This window comes from Myxocyprinus asiaticus, chromosome 41 (assembly GCF_019703515.2).
Source record: "Myxocyprinus asiaticus isolate MX2 ecotype Aquarium Trade chromosome 41, UBuf_Myxa_2, whole genome shotgun sequence".
NCBI classification, from domain to species: Eukaryota; Metazoa; Chordata; class Actinopteri; order Cypriniformes; family Catostomidae; genus Myxocyprinus; species Myxocyprinus asiaticus.
In genome coordinates, this window is record NC_059384.1 from 22,137,154 (window position 1) to 22,157,163 (window position 20,010).

At 36.1% G+C, this 20,010-nt stretch overlaps 2 protein-coding genes across 3 annotated transcripts; one reads left to right on the plus strand and one right to left on the minus strand.

The window, feature by feature from the left end:
* Positions 1-710: 710 nt before the first annotated feature.
* On the plus strand, positions 711-12,073 carry LOC127431425 (phosphoenolpyruvate carboxykinase, cytosolic [GTP]-like). Its single transcript, XM_051681808.1, has 10 exons — positions 711-1,526; positions 5,915-6,130; positions 6,332-6,516; positions 7,459-7,665; positions 7,776-7,963; positions 8,384-8,546; positions 8,911-9,126; positions 9,803-9,940; positions 10,070-10,165; positions 10,886-12,073. Exons 1-10 carry the CDS (start codon positions 1,495-1,497, stop codon positions 11,353-11,355), a joined length of 1,911 nt encoding a protein of 636 aa, XP_051537768.1. The 5' UTR covers positions 711-1,494; the 3' UTR covers positions 11,356-12,073.
* Positions 12,074-12,486: 413 nt separating this feature from the next.
* Positions 12,487-19,797, minus strand: si:dkeyp-28d2.4 (B-cell receptor CD22). 2 transcript variants are annotated; one of them, XR_007895605.1, is made up of 11 exons: positions 19,718-19,755; positions 19,300-19,373; positions 18,754-19,158; positions 17,114-17,431; positions 16,706-16,969; positions 16,288-16,378; positions 16,135-16,177; positions 15,614-15,868; positions 14,022-14,289; positions 13,313-13,358; positions 12,487-13,005 (listed from the first exon to the last, which is right to left on the minus strand). XR_007895605.1 is itself a non-coding variant. In XM_051681811.1 (8 exons), the coding sequence occupies exons 1-8, from the start codon at positions 19,738-19,740 to the stop codon at positions 15,659-15,661; spliced, it is 1,428 nt and encodes a 475-aa protein (XP_051537771.1). In that variant the 5' UTR covers positions 19,741-19,797; the 3' UTR covers positions 14,296-15,658. The 2 variants fall into 2 exon arrangements, 1 of the variants encoding a protein (XP_051537771.1); XM_051681811.1 differs by lacking the exons at positions 12,487-13,005; positions 13,313-13,358; positions 14,022-14,289 and having other exon boundaries at positions 14,296-15,868; positions 19,718-19,797.
* Between the last annotated feature and the right edge of the window lie 213 nt (positions 19,798-20,010).

Below are 20,010 nucleotides of genomic sequence, written 5' to 3' on the forward strand. Positions count from 1 at the left end.
TTAATAGTTCTATGGTATCATTTACAAACAATTTATAAACTATTATAGACACCTTAAACATTATTGTTCTATAAAAATACATAGCTCTAACGGTAAATTATTTAATGCATTAGGTATCATGAACTAACAATGAATGATATATTTTTACAGCATTCATTAATCTTTGTTAATGCTAGTTAATAAAAATACAATTGTTCATTCATTGTTAGTTAATTGTTAGTTCATAGTGCATTAACTAATGTTAACATACTGTATACTACTTTTTATTTTAAAAAAATATTACTATATGTTGAAATTAACATTAACCAAGATTAATAAATGCTGTAAAAGTATTGTTCATTGTTAGTTCATGTTAACTAATTTTGTTAACTAATGTTAATTAATTTAACCATATTGAAAAGTGTTACCGCTATTAGGCCAACAAGAATACATCACCATATAATTCACCATGTTATATATGACTAGCAAAGCTGGGAGGCCCAGCTAAAAAGTGCCTGACAGGATGACTAGATAAGACCTGCCCACCAGCTTAGTTTTTTAGCTTAGTTCTCTCTTTTTTTTTTTTTTTTTTTTTCAGCTGGGCAGTCAGGGTGTTTGAACTGTTGCACCATTAAATCGACACTTAATGTAAAGTAATAAGCAGACATACTAGCTACTGGGCACGTTATAACCGTCTTTTTTCATGTATTACCATCTTATTAATCTCATTGAGCATTTAAAAGTGTCTCGAGCCCTACACACACAGACACATCTGTGACGATGAATGGAGCGACGTCACTGAGCCAACGAGCTTCCGCGTGACCATTCACACACCGTCAACGTTTATCAACATCTGCTGACTGGGCACGAGCACCACCTCAGAACTCAGGGAAGCTTTAAATATAAGATTCAGCTCTACAGTACTTTACTCAATTGTTTATTCGCAGCCAGAGCTGAGCAGCAGCGCGGGACGTGCGGCACGAGCTCATCGTGTCCATTGCGGAATCGGATAGACAGGAACCAATAGGCTTGCATTAGCCGGCAGACACTAAAGTTCTGGTTCGTCCGTGATTTAACACAGTGTTGCTGCACTCCACTTTGTCGTGTTTTATTGAAAGCGCGCGCCTACTCTACTGAAATGCTGAACTTTGAAAATATGTTTTTAGACTAGGAAGTTTGCTAATACAGCAGGCTTTATTTATTATTGAAACATACGATGATCGCAGGTTGGTTTGCAATTGGGAGAAGAGCGTGTCATTATTGGCGGAGGATATGAGGGTGGGATCAGATAACGATAAGTTACACGTGTTAAAGTGCAAGGGTCTTACTCTACCTCAAGAGCTGGACTTCATCACAGTCTGATATGAGAGGTGCCCAGGATTGAAGAGGACCAAGTCACCCCTCTCATATTATTATTATTTTTTTTTTTATATATATATATTTTTTTTTCTTTCTTTCTCATAAGCCATAATTTAAGTTGTTTACTGCACGAAATTTACAGTATTAGCACCAAAGATGTCCTGCCTGTTGCTTGGAGTACTAAGGAGGTGAGTGTCTTTTTTTATATCTTTATTATTATCATTGCTTAACATGGTTACAATTTCTAAATCTGTGTCTAGTATTTGCATTCACCACCATGCAAAGTGTATCACTCCAACTTGCATGGTGTTTCATATCTCTATGGTTAACTAACCTTAATGGTTAGAAATGGTTCACTGAATGTCCATACACATTGGCCAAAGAACTGTGAAACCTTTAAGAATTAAAGGTATACCTTGCATGAATTTACTGGCTGTCCAATTCAATATATTGCATTTGGGTTTTCTCCAAAGTAAACATCCTTGTTGTATAGTTTACTGATGAGAGAATAGATATTTAAACAGACTTGCATCATTCCTGTAGAATTACAGGGTCAACTCCCTTTTTGAGGGGGTAGTGAATTGTACTACAAAACTGAATTATCTAGATGGGGTTATATTGAGATAAATAGCAAATTATAATACCATAAAATGTTATAGTTCTGGTACTCCCAAATAATGACTTTTGACACATTATGTACATGTCAAAGTATACGTACTATACCTAGGAATGCTGAAATGTAAGTCACGTAGAGAACTGGCTTTTCTCTTTAGTGGTTATAGACAGGTTTTAACATATAGCCTAAGAGATAAATCACCTTGACTCTGAAAAGGAATCACCAGTATCACAATGTGTCTGAAAATTTGGTTAATTTAGATAATTTCATTTCTATAATCAAAAAAGAAGGTGTGTTATGAATGAGCAGTCGCACATAACAGACATTCTTTTGGCCTTTCAAAGCATGATTAGTTATATAGAGAGAGCGAGATGTCGAATTAAAGAATGTCTTGGCAGATATTATTGCATATCCTTGTTCAAAACTTTTTTTTATTGCATCTATATCTGCTCTGTCACTCTCTCACCAGACTAAGTGATTATATCAACGGAAGACTTCAAGTAAATATGCACAGTGTGAACGTCACTTGCTAAACTTTACCCTCCACATGCATGATACCAGGAACTGATTGTTGCACGTACTGTTGGTGTACGTGTGTGTGTATTTTGAGTCAAACAGTCTACTAACTTGTTTAACAAGATTAATTTTCACTGAAGCGTCCACGTAAGGAGTATGGCTACTGCAACCCTTGTTGCATGCATATGTTTCAGAAAGTAAAGGCTATTTTTTTTGGCTCAATTTCATTGCTGCACTCATTTTTCATAAAACGTGTGTTATGTGTGCATGCATGAACAGAGTTTGCTGTTTGTGGCCATGCCCAGTTCAACCAGGCTCTGATGGGAGGGGAGTGAATTCAAGGGAGTCCGTCTGATTGGTCAGTTCATGTGGGAGTGTGTTTATTAACTGCCTACGATAATTAATGGTGTAAAGCTCAGCCATTATTGGGAGAGGGAGAGATTGTGGGGGTCAAAATGGTGATAGACTGAGAGACTTATCTTTTTTCTAGTAAAGTTCATATACATGTTATGAATTTAGAAAACAATAGATTGGAAGCATGGAGAAGAATGTGTTGGAGTGGGGGGTTGGGACTTGAGCTAAACAAAATAAATGGGTAAAAGTCAGCGATCTGACCATTTCTTGCTAGCCTTTAGATATCCTCCCTATTTTAGTCACCAGGCTTTCCAGTCACAAGTCTTGTTAATTGAAACTGCTTCCAGGGTTCAGCTAACATTGTTAAAGAATGACAAGGAAAAGCTTGTCTTAAATGATTTTTGACCCTTACAGGCTAAAACTGAATGGCAAAAAAGGACAAAAGTCAGCCCTCCTCTGTCATGTAATCATTGTTCTGTTTTTGTTGTTTTGTTTGTTCACTGAAAATGTCTCTTTTCTCTCTCTTTAGCTCTCTCCCTTTCTCTACCTCATTCTTTCTATGCTTTCTTGTGGTAAAGGTTACAGGATATTCTTCTCCCTTATTTATGTCTCTGCCTTCTGTTTCTTTTGTTTAACTTGCGCACTTAAACCCTGTAGCCATGTACATTTGTAATGAAACAGACCTATTTATTCTTTATAATTACTATTTTACATATTTGAGAGTAATAAAGTATTTCATTCACTCAAAAGTAAAGTCATCCAAACTATGAAATAGCACAGAAGTATGGGAATTATGCAGTGACCAAATTTTTTTAAAGGTGAAGCTGGTAATTTCTGCACTGCACCACTAGAGTCACCAAACGGAAGTGCAAAAATAATGACAAGTTTCCAATAATGAAGTTTCCAGAACACTCGTCAAACAAACAATATTCTCGCCCCAGGCATACACCATTGTTTGAGTCGGGATGTTGCTATGTTGGGATTTTCGTATACTCTAAACAAATAGAGCAATGTTTTGATAGCACTACTGAGCCACAATATAAGTTTAACTCAGTCTACATCATTTGTGGCAAAAAATTATGTCAACTCGTCCAGTGAGGCACTTACAATGGAAGTAAATGGGGCTAATTTTCGGAGGGTTTAAATGCAAAAATGTCAAGCTTATAATTTTATAAAAGCACTTACATTAATTCTTCTGTTAAAACTTGTGTTTTTTTTTTAGTAAAAAACTGTAAAGTTGTTAAAAATCATAGTTTTTATGGGATTACAGGGTCATAATGGCAATGAAGTTATAAAATTGGATATAACTTTATACAGAAATGGTTAGTAAGTTATTTTATCTCACTAAATGTTTACACGCATATTGTTTACGTCTTGTGGCTATACTTTTGAAACAGTGAATATTTTAGCATTTATGGATTAGCCCCATTCACTTCCATTGTAAGTGCTTCACTGTAACCAAGATTTTGGCTTTGAAAAGGAGGGACGTGTCAAAATGTTTTGTTAATCAACATTATGCTATAAATGCTGTGGATTTAGCTTAAATTGTATTGAACCCGGAATATTCCTTTAAAGGGAAATCAACAAACGAATACCTTAGTTATAGTTGACTCTCCATATTAAGTCGGGATAAATAAATCAAAACTATATGTATTTTCTTTTCTTCAAAGTAGCCAAAGTAGTTTCTTCAACCTTTAGCCTTGATTTGCACACTTTTGGCATTCTTTCAACCAATTTCATGTGGTGTCACTTGGGATGCTTTTCCAACAGCCTTGAAGGAGTTACCATATATGCTGGCAATTGTTGGCTGATTTTCCTTCACCTTCCAGTTCAATGTATCCACTAAAGAAATGTATCATTTAACATTTATATAACATTCTGTAGTTTTGCTAAGAAAATGTTTCTTTGGCAAAATGTATATTTGTCTTCAAAACTTATTTCAAACGTTGAAGTACTGCATCAGCCTTTAGATTGTTTTTGATGATTTTAAAATCATGAAAAGCATAAATTCAGTCAAGTTTGTCCAAATGTTTGACTGGTAGTGTACAAGTAGTGCATTTTGTTCCAAAGGACACCACTGATTAGTCTTACAGTTTCTAAATCAGTTATCTTTCAGCTTCAGTCAAAGATATCTAATACATACAGCAGATAAGTAATGCACTTGAGATGCAATATGCTACTATCAACTGAATGTTTATTCATTAATCTTAAGTGTCATTATGTAGATCCATATGTTCAGCTGAGGTCTGTAGACTAGACTTTAAAAAGTTTAGATATGTAGATACATTCCAGTATGTGGTGGGGACACATACTGGATTATCTTCACTGAAACCTTGTACCTTTTTCCATGGACAGTGCCTGCAGAAGAAGTGGAACAATGTGATTTGAATGCTTTGTTAGTGTTGTTGTTTATGGTGGTTTGGCCTGGTAGCTGTGAGAAAATAACCCTTATATACCATGCCTATGGTTGGCATTCTTTTTAAAGAAATGATCACTCCTACACCTGTTCCACTGACATGATGCTGGATCTGGTGCCTAGTCTTGCCCCATTGTTTTCATGCAGCTCCTGGAGAACAAACTCAAAACCTTCAGAACTGCCCTTGGTTTCTCAATAATTCAATTCAAACTAAAATCTTTGGAGCATCATTCCCAAATGTTGGTCACAAGAATTTCAAGAAATTATGTCTATTATTGGTTTTGCCAGGTAGGAGCTTTACTTGGATTAACATCTTGTATTACTCCTAAAACAACATTCCTGTCAAGCAAACAGTCCTTACCATAACCATGAACTTTAATACTAACCATTATCATTTCATGAAATCAAAGGGAAATTATTGGTTGATAAGAATGTTTAATGAAGCCCCAACATAAAGCCTGACCCTAAAATCTGATTGGTTGATAGGAATGTTGTTCCAAGACCAACAAGGTTGTTGATCCAGGAACATGTCCTACTTAGCAAAATTACGGTCTGCCATCTGTCACCTTATGGTGTGATTAATGCTAGACAGTGGTTTATTGTGTGTAAAGGAAAGTCTATGAAGAGTTATGTTATTATTGTATGTTTTTGTTTGTTGAATTTTGTCTCTACAGGCGGAATGCCCTCAGTAAAGCTTCAGTTGGGGCCCGGTCCCTCTCCTCCATCCCCTCTTTGCCTCCATCTGTGGCGGAGTTTGTGTCAGGGGCTGCAGCTGAGTGTAAACCTGCCAAAGTGCACTTGGTCACAGGCACACCAGAGGAGACATCAGATATTCTGGCCAACCTGGAGAAAGATGGCATGGTGAAAAAACTCACCAAATATGAAAACTGGTGAGTACCCACAGACGGCTTCAGGGCTGGTTTTGCCACTTCTTTGCGAAGACTTTGATCTTGTGTACTTTTTCCCCCCTAAGTGTCTTCATATTGAAATCATTCAAACTAATACTAATGACAACATGAATGATTTGACATTGTATTAAACTTGATATAAATTGTTTCTGATCTGTAATAATTGTTGATTGCTGTGTGCAGCTGGCTGGCACGTACTGACCCTAAAGATGTGGCTCGTGTGGAGAGTAAGACAGTGATTGTCACTAAGGATCAGAGAGACACTATTCCCATCCCCACTGGAGGCACCAAGTCCCAGCTGGGCAGCTGGATGAGTGAAGGAGACTTCCAGAAGGCCAGAGAGGATCGCTTTCCTGGCTGCATGGCAGGTGTGTGTGTGCTACCTGAAACTACTGATCAATAACTGAAACCAGTCAAGTATATCAGCTAACCACCAGAGAAATAGGAAAAGTTGTGGCAAATACATCAGTCCTAAAACAAGTGATAGAAATGAATACTTCTGAATAACAGAGTGCAAATAAATGGGTTTTCAATTCAATTTTAAACTGTTGGATTGAGGAAATATCATGGAGATGTTGGGGGAGGAGTTCCAGAGTTTAGGGGCAGTGACACTGAAAGACCTGCCACCCACTGAGGACAATCTGAATTTTGGTACAGCTAGTAAGTTAGCATAGGAGGACCTAAGAAAGTGCGCAGGAGTGAAAGGGTGAATCAGTTCCGACAAATAGAGTGGTGCCAAGCCGTAGATAGTTTTGAAAATAGTAACAATGATTTTAAATTGTATACGATAGGAAACAGGTAGCCAGTGAAGTTGGTATAAAATGGGAGTGATGTGACACAAGAGCTTTAGGGACAATTAGCAGGATTTTAGTTTATCATTGTTTAATTTTAGGAAGATTTAAGCCTTCCACACTTTTAGGTCTTGGATGCATGATTTAATGGAAGGAGGTAGAAAACCTAACGGGGACTGAGAACTAATGTATATTTGCATATTGTCAGCATAACAATGCTAATTAAGTCCATGTCGTCGAATTTTGTGGCCAAGGGGGAGCATATAGATAAGGAAAAGTAGAGGACCAAGAACTGAGCCCTGCGGTACACCTCGAGAGACAGGGGCAGTCTGTGACTTGTAATTATTGATACAGACAAATTGGTAATGGGTTCAATTCCCAGGGAACAGACAAACTGATAAAATATGTAACTTGAATGCACTCCAGACCATAATGCAGGATAGTCCTGAAGGAGATTGACTAAATACTATTTGTAGTGCTTAAAAGTAAAAATATTTTTATATTTATGTCCCTCTGTAGGACGGACAATGTTTGTAATCCCCTTTAGTATGGGCCCAGTGAACTCTAGTCTTGCAAAGTTTGGTGTTCAGGTGACAGATTCTCCATATGTGGTGGCTAGCATGGGCATCATGACACGCATGGGAACTCCCGTCCTGGAGAAACTGGCAGAGGGAGCAGAGTTTGTGCGATGCCAACATTCTGTGGGCAGACCTCTACCACTCAAAGGTACTGTACTAGTTTACATTAATGTTGAATGTAATTAATGCTTCAACCCTTATTTAGCTAATATTCATGTCTTTTTTGTCTATACCTCTTCCTCTACTCTTCCCTCCCAGCTCCTTTAGTAAACAGCTGGCCTTGTAATCCTGAGAAGGTATTGATCTCACATCTCCCAGACACCAGACAGATCCTGTCCTTCGGCAGCGGTTACGGTGGAAATTCACTGCTTGGAAAGAAGTGCTTTGCTCTTCGTATTGCCTCTCGTATTGCCAAAGATGAGGGCTGGTTGGCTGAACACATGCTGGTAAGGGACTCCAGAAATACAGGGGCTTCGTTTAGAAAGATGTCCACATAATATTTCAAAATGTGAATGTTCAATAATTTCCTAAATGTTCCTGCAAACAATTCATAAAACATCCATGCTCAAAAAGTTTTTTTAGTGTTGGGGATCAAACCTAGTATCAGATCTGATTGTATTTGTCCTTTAAAAAGTATGCCTAGGATCTTTTATTTGTACTGCATAATGTCCAATATTTGAAATCAAAGTTAAAATTATTTAAAACTTTTTGTATAGTTTACAACCTTACATATTGCCATTTTGATCAAGTAGCAATCAAGCACCTTGATATAAACTTGCAGTCCATCTACTCTATTAGCTAGAGAAATGGGATGATTTATTAACATGAAATTGATAGAGATATCTGTTTCTCTCTCTTTCCTCTAGATTCTTGGAATCACAAATCCTCAGGGAGTGAAGCGCTACATTGCAGCAGCTTTCCCCAGTGCTTGTGGGAAAACCAACCTGGCCATGATGAAGCCGGCAATGCCAGGCTGGAAAGTTGAATGTGTGGGCGATGACATTGCCTGGATGAAATTTGACAGTCAGGGTGAGAAACATGACTTGTCTTACACAACCTACACAATTATTTTTACACTTTAACATGGTTGGTTATACAGAGGCCAAAAAAACACCACCAGATATATTATTTTTGCAGTTTTATTGAGCAAAAGAGAGAAAACTAATTAAAACCAAAATTATTCAGCAAGCAAAACACTCATAAAATTAGCTTTATATCTAAACTAAACATACTAAAAAAGTATGTAAACTACCAGTTGCTAAGAAACAATTTGGCTGTATAGTGTACTAATGCATGTTGGTCTATTAGAGGGTGTAATGTTTAACCGGCTGTTCTCTGTGGTTATAAATAGATGTTTTTAATACAGACTGTGTATTTTGTATCTCTCCACTAGGTAAGCTCAGAGCTATTAACCCTGAAAATGGTTTCTTTGGAGTTGCCCCCGGGACGTCCCTAAAGACCAACCCTCATGCCATGGCAACCATCTCCAGGAACACAGTGTTCACTAATGTGGGAGAGACCAGTGATGGAGGGGTATGGTGGGAGGGACTGGAACCACCTGCATCTGGAATCAAGCTCACCGACTGGCATGGAAAATCATGGAAGTATGGTATGTAGTTTCCTAAAAGCATATTCTCTGTATTGTTTTCTTGAGCTAATGTATGCTACATCAAGGTCACAGGAAGAATATGTAATAATAATAAATACAGATGTGGCAGACACGCCTCTCGTTCGTCAGTAAAGGAGGAGGCAGGAACCAGACTGACACTCAACAAGACTTTAATTACAACTTAAAACACTGAACTGGAACATAATAACATGACGACACACACACACAGTTCCATGTGTGTCTCTCTCTCTCTCTCCAGCACTCCTGACTCCTCCTCTTATGTCTCTCCCGCTGATTGGGCCGCTCAGCACCAGGCGTGCACACTCACAGCCCAGCCACGCCCTCCTCCTCGTCACAACAGATCCACAATTTTAACAAAAGCTGCACAAATCTTGAAAACATTTATGACATTTTTATTATGAGTGGAATGTATGAGAGGGAGCTCTACATGTTCCTTTTCAACATTTCAAATGCTGACGGAAATTTGGTTTGGTTTTGCAATCAAAATATAAATTGATCCTACTAAATTTTAACCACGATTAATAGCCATGTACATACTTATAGTCATATTTTTGGTCTTATATTGACCATAAGATTTAACCTACAGTATGTGCTTAATCTGTTGGCTTTGATTTTTAATAAACAGCAACATGTCTGTCTTTCTTATTTTTCTCAGGTGATTCAACACTGTGTGCCCATCCGAACTCCAGATTTTGCGCACCAGCTGGCCAGTGCCCCATCATAGACCCACGGTGGGAGAGTGATGAGGGCGTCCCAATCGATGCCATAATTTTTGGTGGTAGAAGACCAGAGGGTGGGTGTCAGTGAATCAAATTCAGCACTATTTGCACATTATTTATATTGTTTCGATTAGATATTAGTATTTGTAATAGAGATAATACAGATTTCATTTTCTCTAAATGTACTTGTGCCTGTTTCCCAGGTGTGCCTCTGGTGTACGAGTCATTTAACTGGCGTCATGGTGTGTTTGTGGGCGCTTCCATGAGATCCGAATCTACAGCTGCTGCTGAACATAAAGGTACAATCTGACTTTCAATCCCTCATATGATAAATGTAAAGGAATTCAGTAATCAATTGTATTATTACACAGCTCTCTGGAATACTCGATTCTGATTGCACCACCCACCGTTCTGATATTGGACAATGGAAGTGAAGGTGGCCAATCTGTAAATGTTAAAATACTCACTAATTCAAAAGTATAGCAACAAGATGTGAACAATATGCATGTTAACATGATTTTAGTGTGATAAAATCGCTTACTAACCTTTTCTGCATAAAGTTATATCCAATATTACAACTTTGTTGTAAGTTTTAAACAACTTTACAGCTCAAAAATACACAAGTTTCCACAGAAAAATGAATGTAAGTTATTTTATAAACTGATAAGCTTCACATTTCTGACTTTAAATCCTCCAAAAATTGGCCCTATTCACTTCCATTCCGTTTTTAGAAAAGACTAGTCGAAATTATTTATTGTGGTAATCAACATTATGCAACACTGTGTAATAAGCGGTATAATGTACAATCAGCTCATCCTTATTGCAAAATAAACCCTCTTCTACATGTTGGGTTCCTGACCACCCTGTCTGGGTTTAATTTGTAGTAACAACCAGCTGACTGTACATTATCCCTTACATTTAATATTTAGTAACTTTAAACTCTGACTTGCATAGTGATCAGAAAGTTTGTTACTGAAACTCTTTAATAACGTATAATATTTATCACTCATATTCTTTAGGCAAAGTTATCATGCATGACCCCTTCGCCATGCGTCCTTTCTTCGGCTACAACTTTGGCGACTACCTGTCCCATTGGTTGAGTATGGAGACACGGAAGGCCCAGACCCAGCTCCCTAAGATCTTCCATGTTAACTGGTTCCGAAAAGATCAGAAGACCGGCTCCTTCCTCTGGCCAGGGTTTGGAGAGAACGCCCGTGTCCTTGAGTGGATCTTCAAGCGATGTGGCCGAACCAGCGAAGATGAGGCTGCCACCAAGAGCATTATTGGTTGGATTCCACAAAAGGGTGCCATAAACACAGAAGGCATGGGTGGTAATATAGATATGGGTGCCCTCTTTGACCTGCCCAAGCCCTTCTGGCAGAAAGAAACACAGGAGCTCAGAACCTACTTCACCCAACAGGTTGGGGCTGATCTACCTGCACAGGTGGAGGGAGAGCTGAGAGCACTGGAGGAGAGAGTGAAGGATTGAATTAACACTACATTTAATTTACGCTGAGTAGACATAAGTCATAGAAATGGGTTTAGGTGGAAGTAACTGTTTTAATGTGACTGACTGTTGCACTGCAGTGAACACTGCACTGGAGAAAGCCACAATCAGTGGTATTAATACAAAGGTGCCTTATTAGATTTTACAATAGAAGGGGAAAAACGCTATTTACTGTTTACAAGCTGTCTCCCAAAATGTCTGTTTTGAACACATAAAAGATATATAAAGATATATACATAGCACACCCATTCTGGAAAAAAAAAAATACAGCACATGGGTACACTACATACAGTTTAAAGGGATAGTTCACCTAATATGAAAAAAACATTCAAATATAAAAATGCTGCCATCATTTACTCTCATATTGTTCCAAACGCTTGCTTTCTTCAGGGGAATTCAATATGAGGTGTTAGGTAGAATGATGTGGACTGACACACTCACACACAATTTTGAGCAAAATTAAAGTCTTTAAGGAAACCACCAAACCACATAATTTTTTACATTTGCTGATGACCTGATAAAAGCAGATAAAAAAAAAGTATAATTATTTCCTTAAGAAATATGCCTTTAATCAGTGGAATGATTAACAAGCTTACACTTGAGCTAAAGTTGAAGAATCTTGACCAAAGAGTATTGATGAGTTTCAGTCACTGAATGTATGTTTTTACCTGAGCTGACAGAATAAAAAAAAAAATCTGAATCTTAATGTGTCGGGTATTTTTCTTTACGTCACAATGATTGTAATAAAGTTTTGTCATTATTATAAAATGGAAGCAAAAACTAAACTGATGCTGTTTTTTTTTTTTTTTTTTAAGAGAGCTAAATGTCTACAAAATACAAACAGAAAATGGCCTATATATTACAGTTAAAAATATAAACATTTTATACAAAGAACAAGACCACTAAAACTCTCCTAATTACATATCTTAGAATATGTCTTAGGTCACTCTTTATACATGAAGATTTGGGAAAAAAATACAGTATTTGATTTTATATATATATATATATATATATATATATATATATATATATATATATATATATATATATATTGTTTTTTATTCATATTTGAACATTGTCAGATTTGAGAATGTGACAATGCAAAGTAAACCAATTAGTAATTACCTAGTCAACAAGAAATGTACTTTAGTCCCATGTAGTCCAGTTTCCAAAGGAATGGATGCCAAAATCAAAATACAGGTTTCAATAAAATGGAAATAAAAGATCACAATCGAATTACATTTTATCAACACCAATTCTTATAAGCAAAGCCAATTACTGAAAGAATAGAATTCATAAATGTTTACTGAATTAATACAGATGTGTTTATTGATTTATTTATAAATCAATGCATTTAGGAATGCAATTTTCTGGCACATCATTCCTCGGACTACGCCGGTAATTCCTAACACAACTGTATACACTCTATTTACTTTATTTCATATACTCATCATTCCTGAAGTCTGTTCTTGTGATGCAATAGTTCTGCAGTCTTGAAATGTCTGTTTCGCTATAATAGATGATCAGTGTTTAATCAACAGAAATATTCAGCTGTTTATTGATCAAGATGTCCTGTTTGGCAGTGGTGATCATGATGGCAGTGTTTTCATAATACACATCTGTGTTAATATCCTGTGCCCAAGGAAAACAGATAAAGAACACATTTACTTGCTACAAGTAATATCTCTCACAAGCAGTGGGATCAAAAGGAATTATTTTAAGTAAAGGAAAATCTTTAATTTGTAAATAAGATGGGGAGTGAATAAATAAATGTCTAAGACTCATTCAAATAACATTTCGGTGCACACTGAAAAAAATATGTTAACCTAAATATATATATATATATATATATATATATATGTTTTTACAGTGTCTTGTATCCTGACCTGTTACATAAAAAAAAAAAAATTAAAAAAAATAAAACTTTTTAAAAACTTACCTCACCAGAGGGATCATTGGCAGAGGATTTTTAAAAAGTCTTCTTCCTATAAAAGTGTGAAAAAGTTCAAAATTCTGTTTTTTTTCTGGGCATTTGATCACAATTCAGATGACTATGTGTTTTTGTAGTGCATATGTTCTGCATAATAATATTCACTTACACTAATAAAGTCTAAATCAGCATTGACAGAAAAATATATGCGACTAAACAATGTGAGATGCCAAATGACTTTAAAAGAATGCTCATGTAAATCCTAGAAAATTAAGATTAATATTTTACACCTGCAACTAAATTAATAAAATAACTTGTAGGATTCAAAATTGTCATTGTTTTGCCATACATGAGTGTACTATTTATGAAATATTTTTTCAGAGCCCATCTATAACACTGACGTGAGGCGTCTGTGCTAGTGTTCTAGCATGCTGCAAATTCCCTAAATATGCACTATGAGGCAATAAGATATAATTAAACAAAACTGACCTCAAACTTAAAACAAGAGCAGAAAATAGAAGCACAGCCACAATTATTCCCACGCAACCAGCAATCATAAGATTAAAGGGTCCACCCTGTCCTGAAATACAATAATATTTCAAGTAATAATTCAAAGTATTAAAAATGTATCCAGATGATAAATTGACTGTCTGCAACAACAAATGGTCTTAATATCAAAAAAATAAAAATTTTGTTGACACGTTTGTGCAACAATCACCTTTAATTATCAGCTGGACTTCTGCTGATGACTGACTGTTTGCAATGTTTATTCTCTGCTGTGCAGAAGTACAATCCTTCTATATTCTGAGATACAGTAAAGGAAATCTTCTTTCCCCCAGCTAGAGGCGAGTCCTGTCCATGTTTGTACCAGGTGTAGTTCATATCATTTGATGAACTGGCTTTGCTTTTGCAGGTCAACGTTACATCAGTGCCAACAGAGACTGAAGCAGATGGCTTAATGGTGACATGAGTTTCTTTTGGGGGAACTTTGAGAGAAAACAGAAGCGCATTCATAAAAGTTAAATATATACAGTATGTACATATATAAATGAGATCTCTGTAAAAACAGCAAATTATTTATTTATAAACTACATTGATTATTACCATAACCCTACACATCTGACAATATCAATACTCATAAGAGAGGGAATTATCTTCCCTTTTTGAAAATTAACTTTAAATGGAATTAACTTTTTGTCAAGTTAGTTTAACAAAACAGACAAAAGTGTCAGTGAAGAGTATGCTTGAGATGAAATATAACAATAAATTTAAATATCACTTGTGAGAAATAAGGGTCAGGATTTCCTGATTTATTCATGCAAGATGTTCTCAAGCATATTTACATGATTCTAATTCGCAGAATGAATTTATAGATTAATATGAACTAATATTTATAATAGTAATTGATGGGCAAGAAATTTTCAACCACTGTCATGAACAAATTTCCATTATTTGTGTGCAAAACTAGCTACAGTATATAATGTAAATGAATTAAAACTAACACCAGACATTTAAGTTAGCTAATACATTAAAACTTAAAGGAGGTCTGTCAGCAGCTGCTGCAAACTCTAACAAGAACCCATTCCCCCAAGTGTTAAATGCAGTCTATGTACTTCCGTTGTGAAAGCAATGTGTAAACTTTCAAAATAAATCACCCTGTTTACAGTGATGTTCAAATATAAAACAAAGAGAATGTGAGAGCACATGGGCGAAGCAAGTTCGGAAGGCCTGTATATTATTTCATAAACTACAAACCCGAACCCTACTTGAAAAACTGACCTGTCCTGACCCCGGTGGCTTCTAACGTGAACTGCTCTGAGCGCGCTGACAACAGCGTATTCGACAACACAGAACAACATTTCACCCCTCAAGCAGTTTTGAGTTTTTTCAAAGAAAAATAGTATAAATTTACTAAATAATTTTCAAAGTTAAAATATAAAAAAGCTAGATTTACGCTGCTAAATAAGGTGGAAATGTGTCATCACGGTCTGTGAAAAAGGTTTATTCCAAAATGTACATCACTCTGGTATATATAAGTGTATACAGATCCAAATCCAAAGTTTTATATCAAACCAAGTTCTCCCTTTAGTAAATATTAGGTCAGAATGTCTGTGAAGGTTTTCATTCATCCAGGTCATTATCGCATGTCAGAGAGTTCATTCATTCACAACTGGACATTATTATTTTTTTTTTTTATCAAATGTGACACCACACATTAGAAATGTTAGTATGGCATTTTTGAAAAGCTGACAAGTGTCACCCCCACACAGAAAATAGATTTAACAGTAGCAAAAATCACTTTTTCTTGACCTGAGCATAAAGTTCGTCCAGTTGCTGAACACTGTTGATTTGCTTCTATCTCTCTGACACATGAACCTCAGCATACTCTGTCTCTGGGTCTTTGATATTCTCTTTCTTTGTCATGTGGTCTGTCTGGAGTTTGGAGAAGTCAATCTCTCCATAGTGGAGCTCATTGTTTTTTTTTTCAGAAATCTCACTCTTCTTGGTGATCGTGAGTGTGGTGTTAGAATAGATAGCTGCCATGTCAGTGTTTGAATCCACAGCCTGAGGAAAAGGATTTTGTGAACAATTATCTGGTCTATAGATAAATATGGTCTAAAATAAATTAACTGGTGTTTGAAGAGATATTTTCCTCCAGTAACTGAGGGTAATTGTTAGTCTTAAGAACATTAGAAGAAATATTACTTTAAAAAAGTATAACAAGAACAAGATTCTTGGTATAGTGGTAAACATTTTTAGAAGTATTATTTCTTAAATAATCTATATTTTAATGTATTTTATTAAAATCCTTAAAACAGAGTGGTACACACCTGATCTCCTCCTCTGACATTTCCCTGACCCAATATCTTAGTCCTGTTGAGAGAATACAATGTAATTTTAAAATAATTCCTGTGTTTTGCTTATACAGTATAACTTATAAATACAAGATTGAAGACATAAGAAATGTTGTAGGATACTTTTACCTCATACAATAAAAAAATACTGCAGATAACAGAAGCAAAGCCAAAACTCCTATTCCACCATAAATCACAAGTTTATATGATCCATTCTGACCTGAAATACATCAGACTGTTACAAACAATACATTGTGAAATGTAAAATCCTCATTGCTGCCGTACGGACACAAATAAGTGAAGACCTGTAATCAATGTTTTTAAGTAATACCTAGTTTGTGCACAAATTGTAACTTCTGCCAACAATTATATATCCAAATAAAAGTTGTATGTATACAGGTACTGTATGTGAAAATGAGGGTTAGCTTGTGGTAGTTGAAAGGTTCTGAATGCTAGTGAACTAGCAATGCTAGTCTTTTCAACAGGGAGCCTAGCATCTGAACATTAAAATCAAAAATACAGTTGTGTATTCCAATGCTACACTCACGTTTAACTGCGACCTGGACATCTGCTGATGACTGTTTGCAATGTTTATTCTCTGCTGTGCAGAAGTACAATCCTTCTATATTCTGAGATACAGTAAAGGAAATCTTCTTTCCCCCAGCTAGAGGTGAGTCCTGTCCATGTTTGTACCAGGTGTAGTTCATATCATTTGATGGACTGGCTTTGCTTTTGCAGGTCAAAGTTACATTAGTGCCAAAAGAGACTGAAGCAGATGGCTCAATGATGACATGAGTTTCTTTTGGCGGATCTTGGGACGAAAAGCATGACCACATTCATAACATGAGACTTGAGATATTTCCCCTTTTTGATACATGACACTGAATGACCATACACATACACATTTGATAACGAGAACGAGAAAATGAGCATGCAAAATTACTTAATCTCTTACACAGAACTTGTAGCATCATGGTGGTCTCCACAGTTGTGTCATTAGATGTATTTCTTGGATATGTAACAGTGCAGGAGATGTTCTTTCTGTCATCCATGTATGAAGGTTTAAAGGTGATTTGTGAAAACACTGACTGGGTTTTATCAGGTTTCTCCTGTAACTGTGTTGTAATGATGGCAGATTTGGGGATGTTTGACCAGGATAATTTAGGAGGTTGTTTGGGACAGGGGGCTTCAGCAGAGCAGCTTACATTGACTGTTGTGTTCTCCATCACTTCCTGTAGATCATTGGGTGTAAGTTCAGGAGGCTGTGGTGAATCTACAGTGTAAATGATTTTAGAAAGTTTATCATGAAGAGAACATCCATGACAAGGAGAAAAAATGGTCAGTAGGACCAAAGCTGCACTGTAATTGAAAACAGTGGACTTTTAAAGACAGCAGATAATTTGTTATATTGTACATTACAGGGTGCTTTCTTTGTCTGAATTTTCATGTCTGTATTTTTTGTCAGGATTCTGTCTGGCAGTTGCACTTGAGGTGTGGTTTTTATCAATTATGTTTTACAGATCGACTATTTCACTGGTATTAGTGTAGTGGTTGGTTGTGGTATTAATTTGCTTGTTCTTACTTCCCTTTTCACTCACTACTGTGCAGCAACAAGAAAATAACTTCCTGAAAATGCTGATTGGCTGATGACAGCGCAAGAACACAAACAGTCCCAAGACCTTCACTAAGGATTACATTTACATTTATTCATTTAACACACACTTTTTGAGATGACAAAGGCAGCAGAATACAAAAATACAGTTCATTTCATGCTTTTAAGAGCCCTACAAAAAATCTATCACTGGTAAAACATCAATATAATCAAGTACTTGTGATTTAAAGTTGCACTCAGTGACTTTTGTCTTTGTGTTATCTTGGACTTAAACTGACACTTAGCAGCTTGGATGCAACATAATTTAAAAGCTATAGTTTTCAGTTTCAGATGCCATTGTAGAAATGTATTATTCACAGTCAGCCATGATTGAAAGTGTCAAATAACAGGACGGTTACTGAGATTAAGTGTGTAGTATTCAGCTGGTCATGTGATTCTAACATGGCAGCCCCCATGTGCGGACCCTCTCCATGTAGAATAAAACAGATTTTATAAGGTTACTGATATGACTGGAGTCTTCATTTTAATGTGAGTGGTCATGATTTCCTAAATATATTGCAAAATTACAATTCACGTATTAAGGAGTTAAACTTTTTTAATGAGGGGAAAAAAATTACTGAGTGCACCTTTAAATGTTGATGGCAAATTTGTTATTGTCACTACATACATAAGAAATAATTATGTTTAAGATAGCGGACAATCACCTAACAAAGATACAATTTAATAAACTGTTATGGTATTTTGCTAAAATGCAGTTTGCAGATTTTGCAAAATTTGGTTTAAAATCCTATGTAGGCCTACCTATTACTGTTTGTAGAATTAAGTTTTAATGTAATAAATATCATATTTTCTTTTAAGTTACAGTTTACATTTTGGTAAGTCTGTTTATTTTTAATATCCTTATACTGACACTGGATACTTAAGCTAAACTCTCACAAAAAATAAGATGTGTTGATGGTCTGTTCATTAGAGAGAACACTTACCTGTGACATTGATCCTCACAGTCTTGTGTGACTTAATTGAATAATCATGATTGGTGTTAAATGTTGCTTTGAACACATCTGGCTCCATTTCCAGTCTGAAGAAATAGAGGTCTGAATGATTCTTCATGATGTCATTGAAGACAGTGGTGCAGTTACCCTCAGAAAGATTTCCAATCATCTGTATGTCACTGAATCCTTTAACGATGTTGTGACTGCTATTAAAAGCGATAAAACTGTCTTTGTGAGCAAACTGTGATATATTTTTCAGCCAGCTTCCATAAATAAATGTTGTCTTCTGCAGTTTGTCCTCAAAATGAGAGATATTGAATGTGCAAGGTATCTGCACACAAGAGCCTGTCAGAGCTGTTGCTCTGTGAGGCAACGTGGCAAAGTACAAATAGTCAGCTGAAACATAAAAACACTTTAGTGATAGAACAAATATACCAGTCTACCCTGTTTTAACACCGTTAAGCATACACAGTTTTGTACTTGTGTTGTTATATCAGCAATGCTGTACTTGTTATAATAAACTGAGTGCAAGGTTACCTGACTGTGTATGTAGTAACACTGAGCTGATGATAATGAGGGAAGTGATCTTGAGCACAGACATCTCCAGATTTCTAAAAAAGATTTTAAGACAGAATCAGTCTGAGGTTTAGAGTTTTTACTGAAATGTTTACATGTATTACATACATATTACATACATTTATGCATCACAAAGTTTTGCCATTATTGTGTCCTAAACTGTAAGCTAATAAATGTACTTTAAGTTTGTGTGCTAAATTACTGTGTAGAGAAACATGTATTCCACTGTTGAGTTCGTAACTGTAAACTCTCACAGGAATCAATCACTGATACTTTATTACTACAATGAAAAAACTGTGAAAATTTGAAATAAATATTAAATGTTCACATTCTTCTAATGATTGATCCTTTTAAAGAGTCTGCAAGAGAAAAACCTTACCTCTGAACAGTACGGTATTGCATTCAAAAAAGAGCAGAAGTTAAGAAACTTGTCTTCCTCTTGTGCAACTAAAAGCTTCAGTGACGTGATGTTTCACTGACTACCCGCCAGTAGTTGTACTAGCACTGGAACACTGAAGAGCAGGGGGTGTTCAAACGAAACTTAGAGCACCCTCATTTGCAGACCAGGGCAAACTACTGCCTGCGGGTCAATTTATCATGAACGTTTTTTATTAGATCTTTCATTTATCTGACTTTGGGACCTATCGCACATCCATAAGCTTTTAATATGCT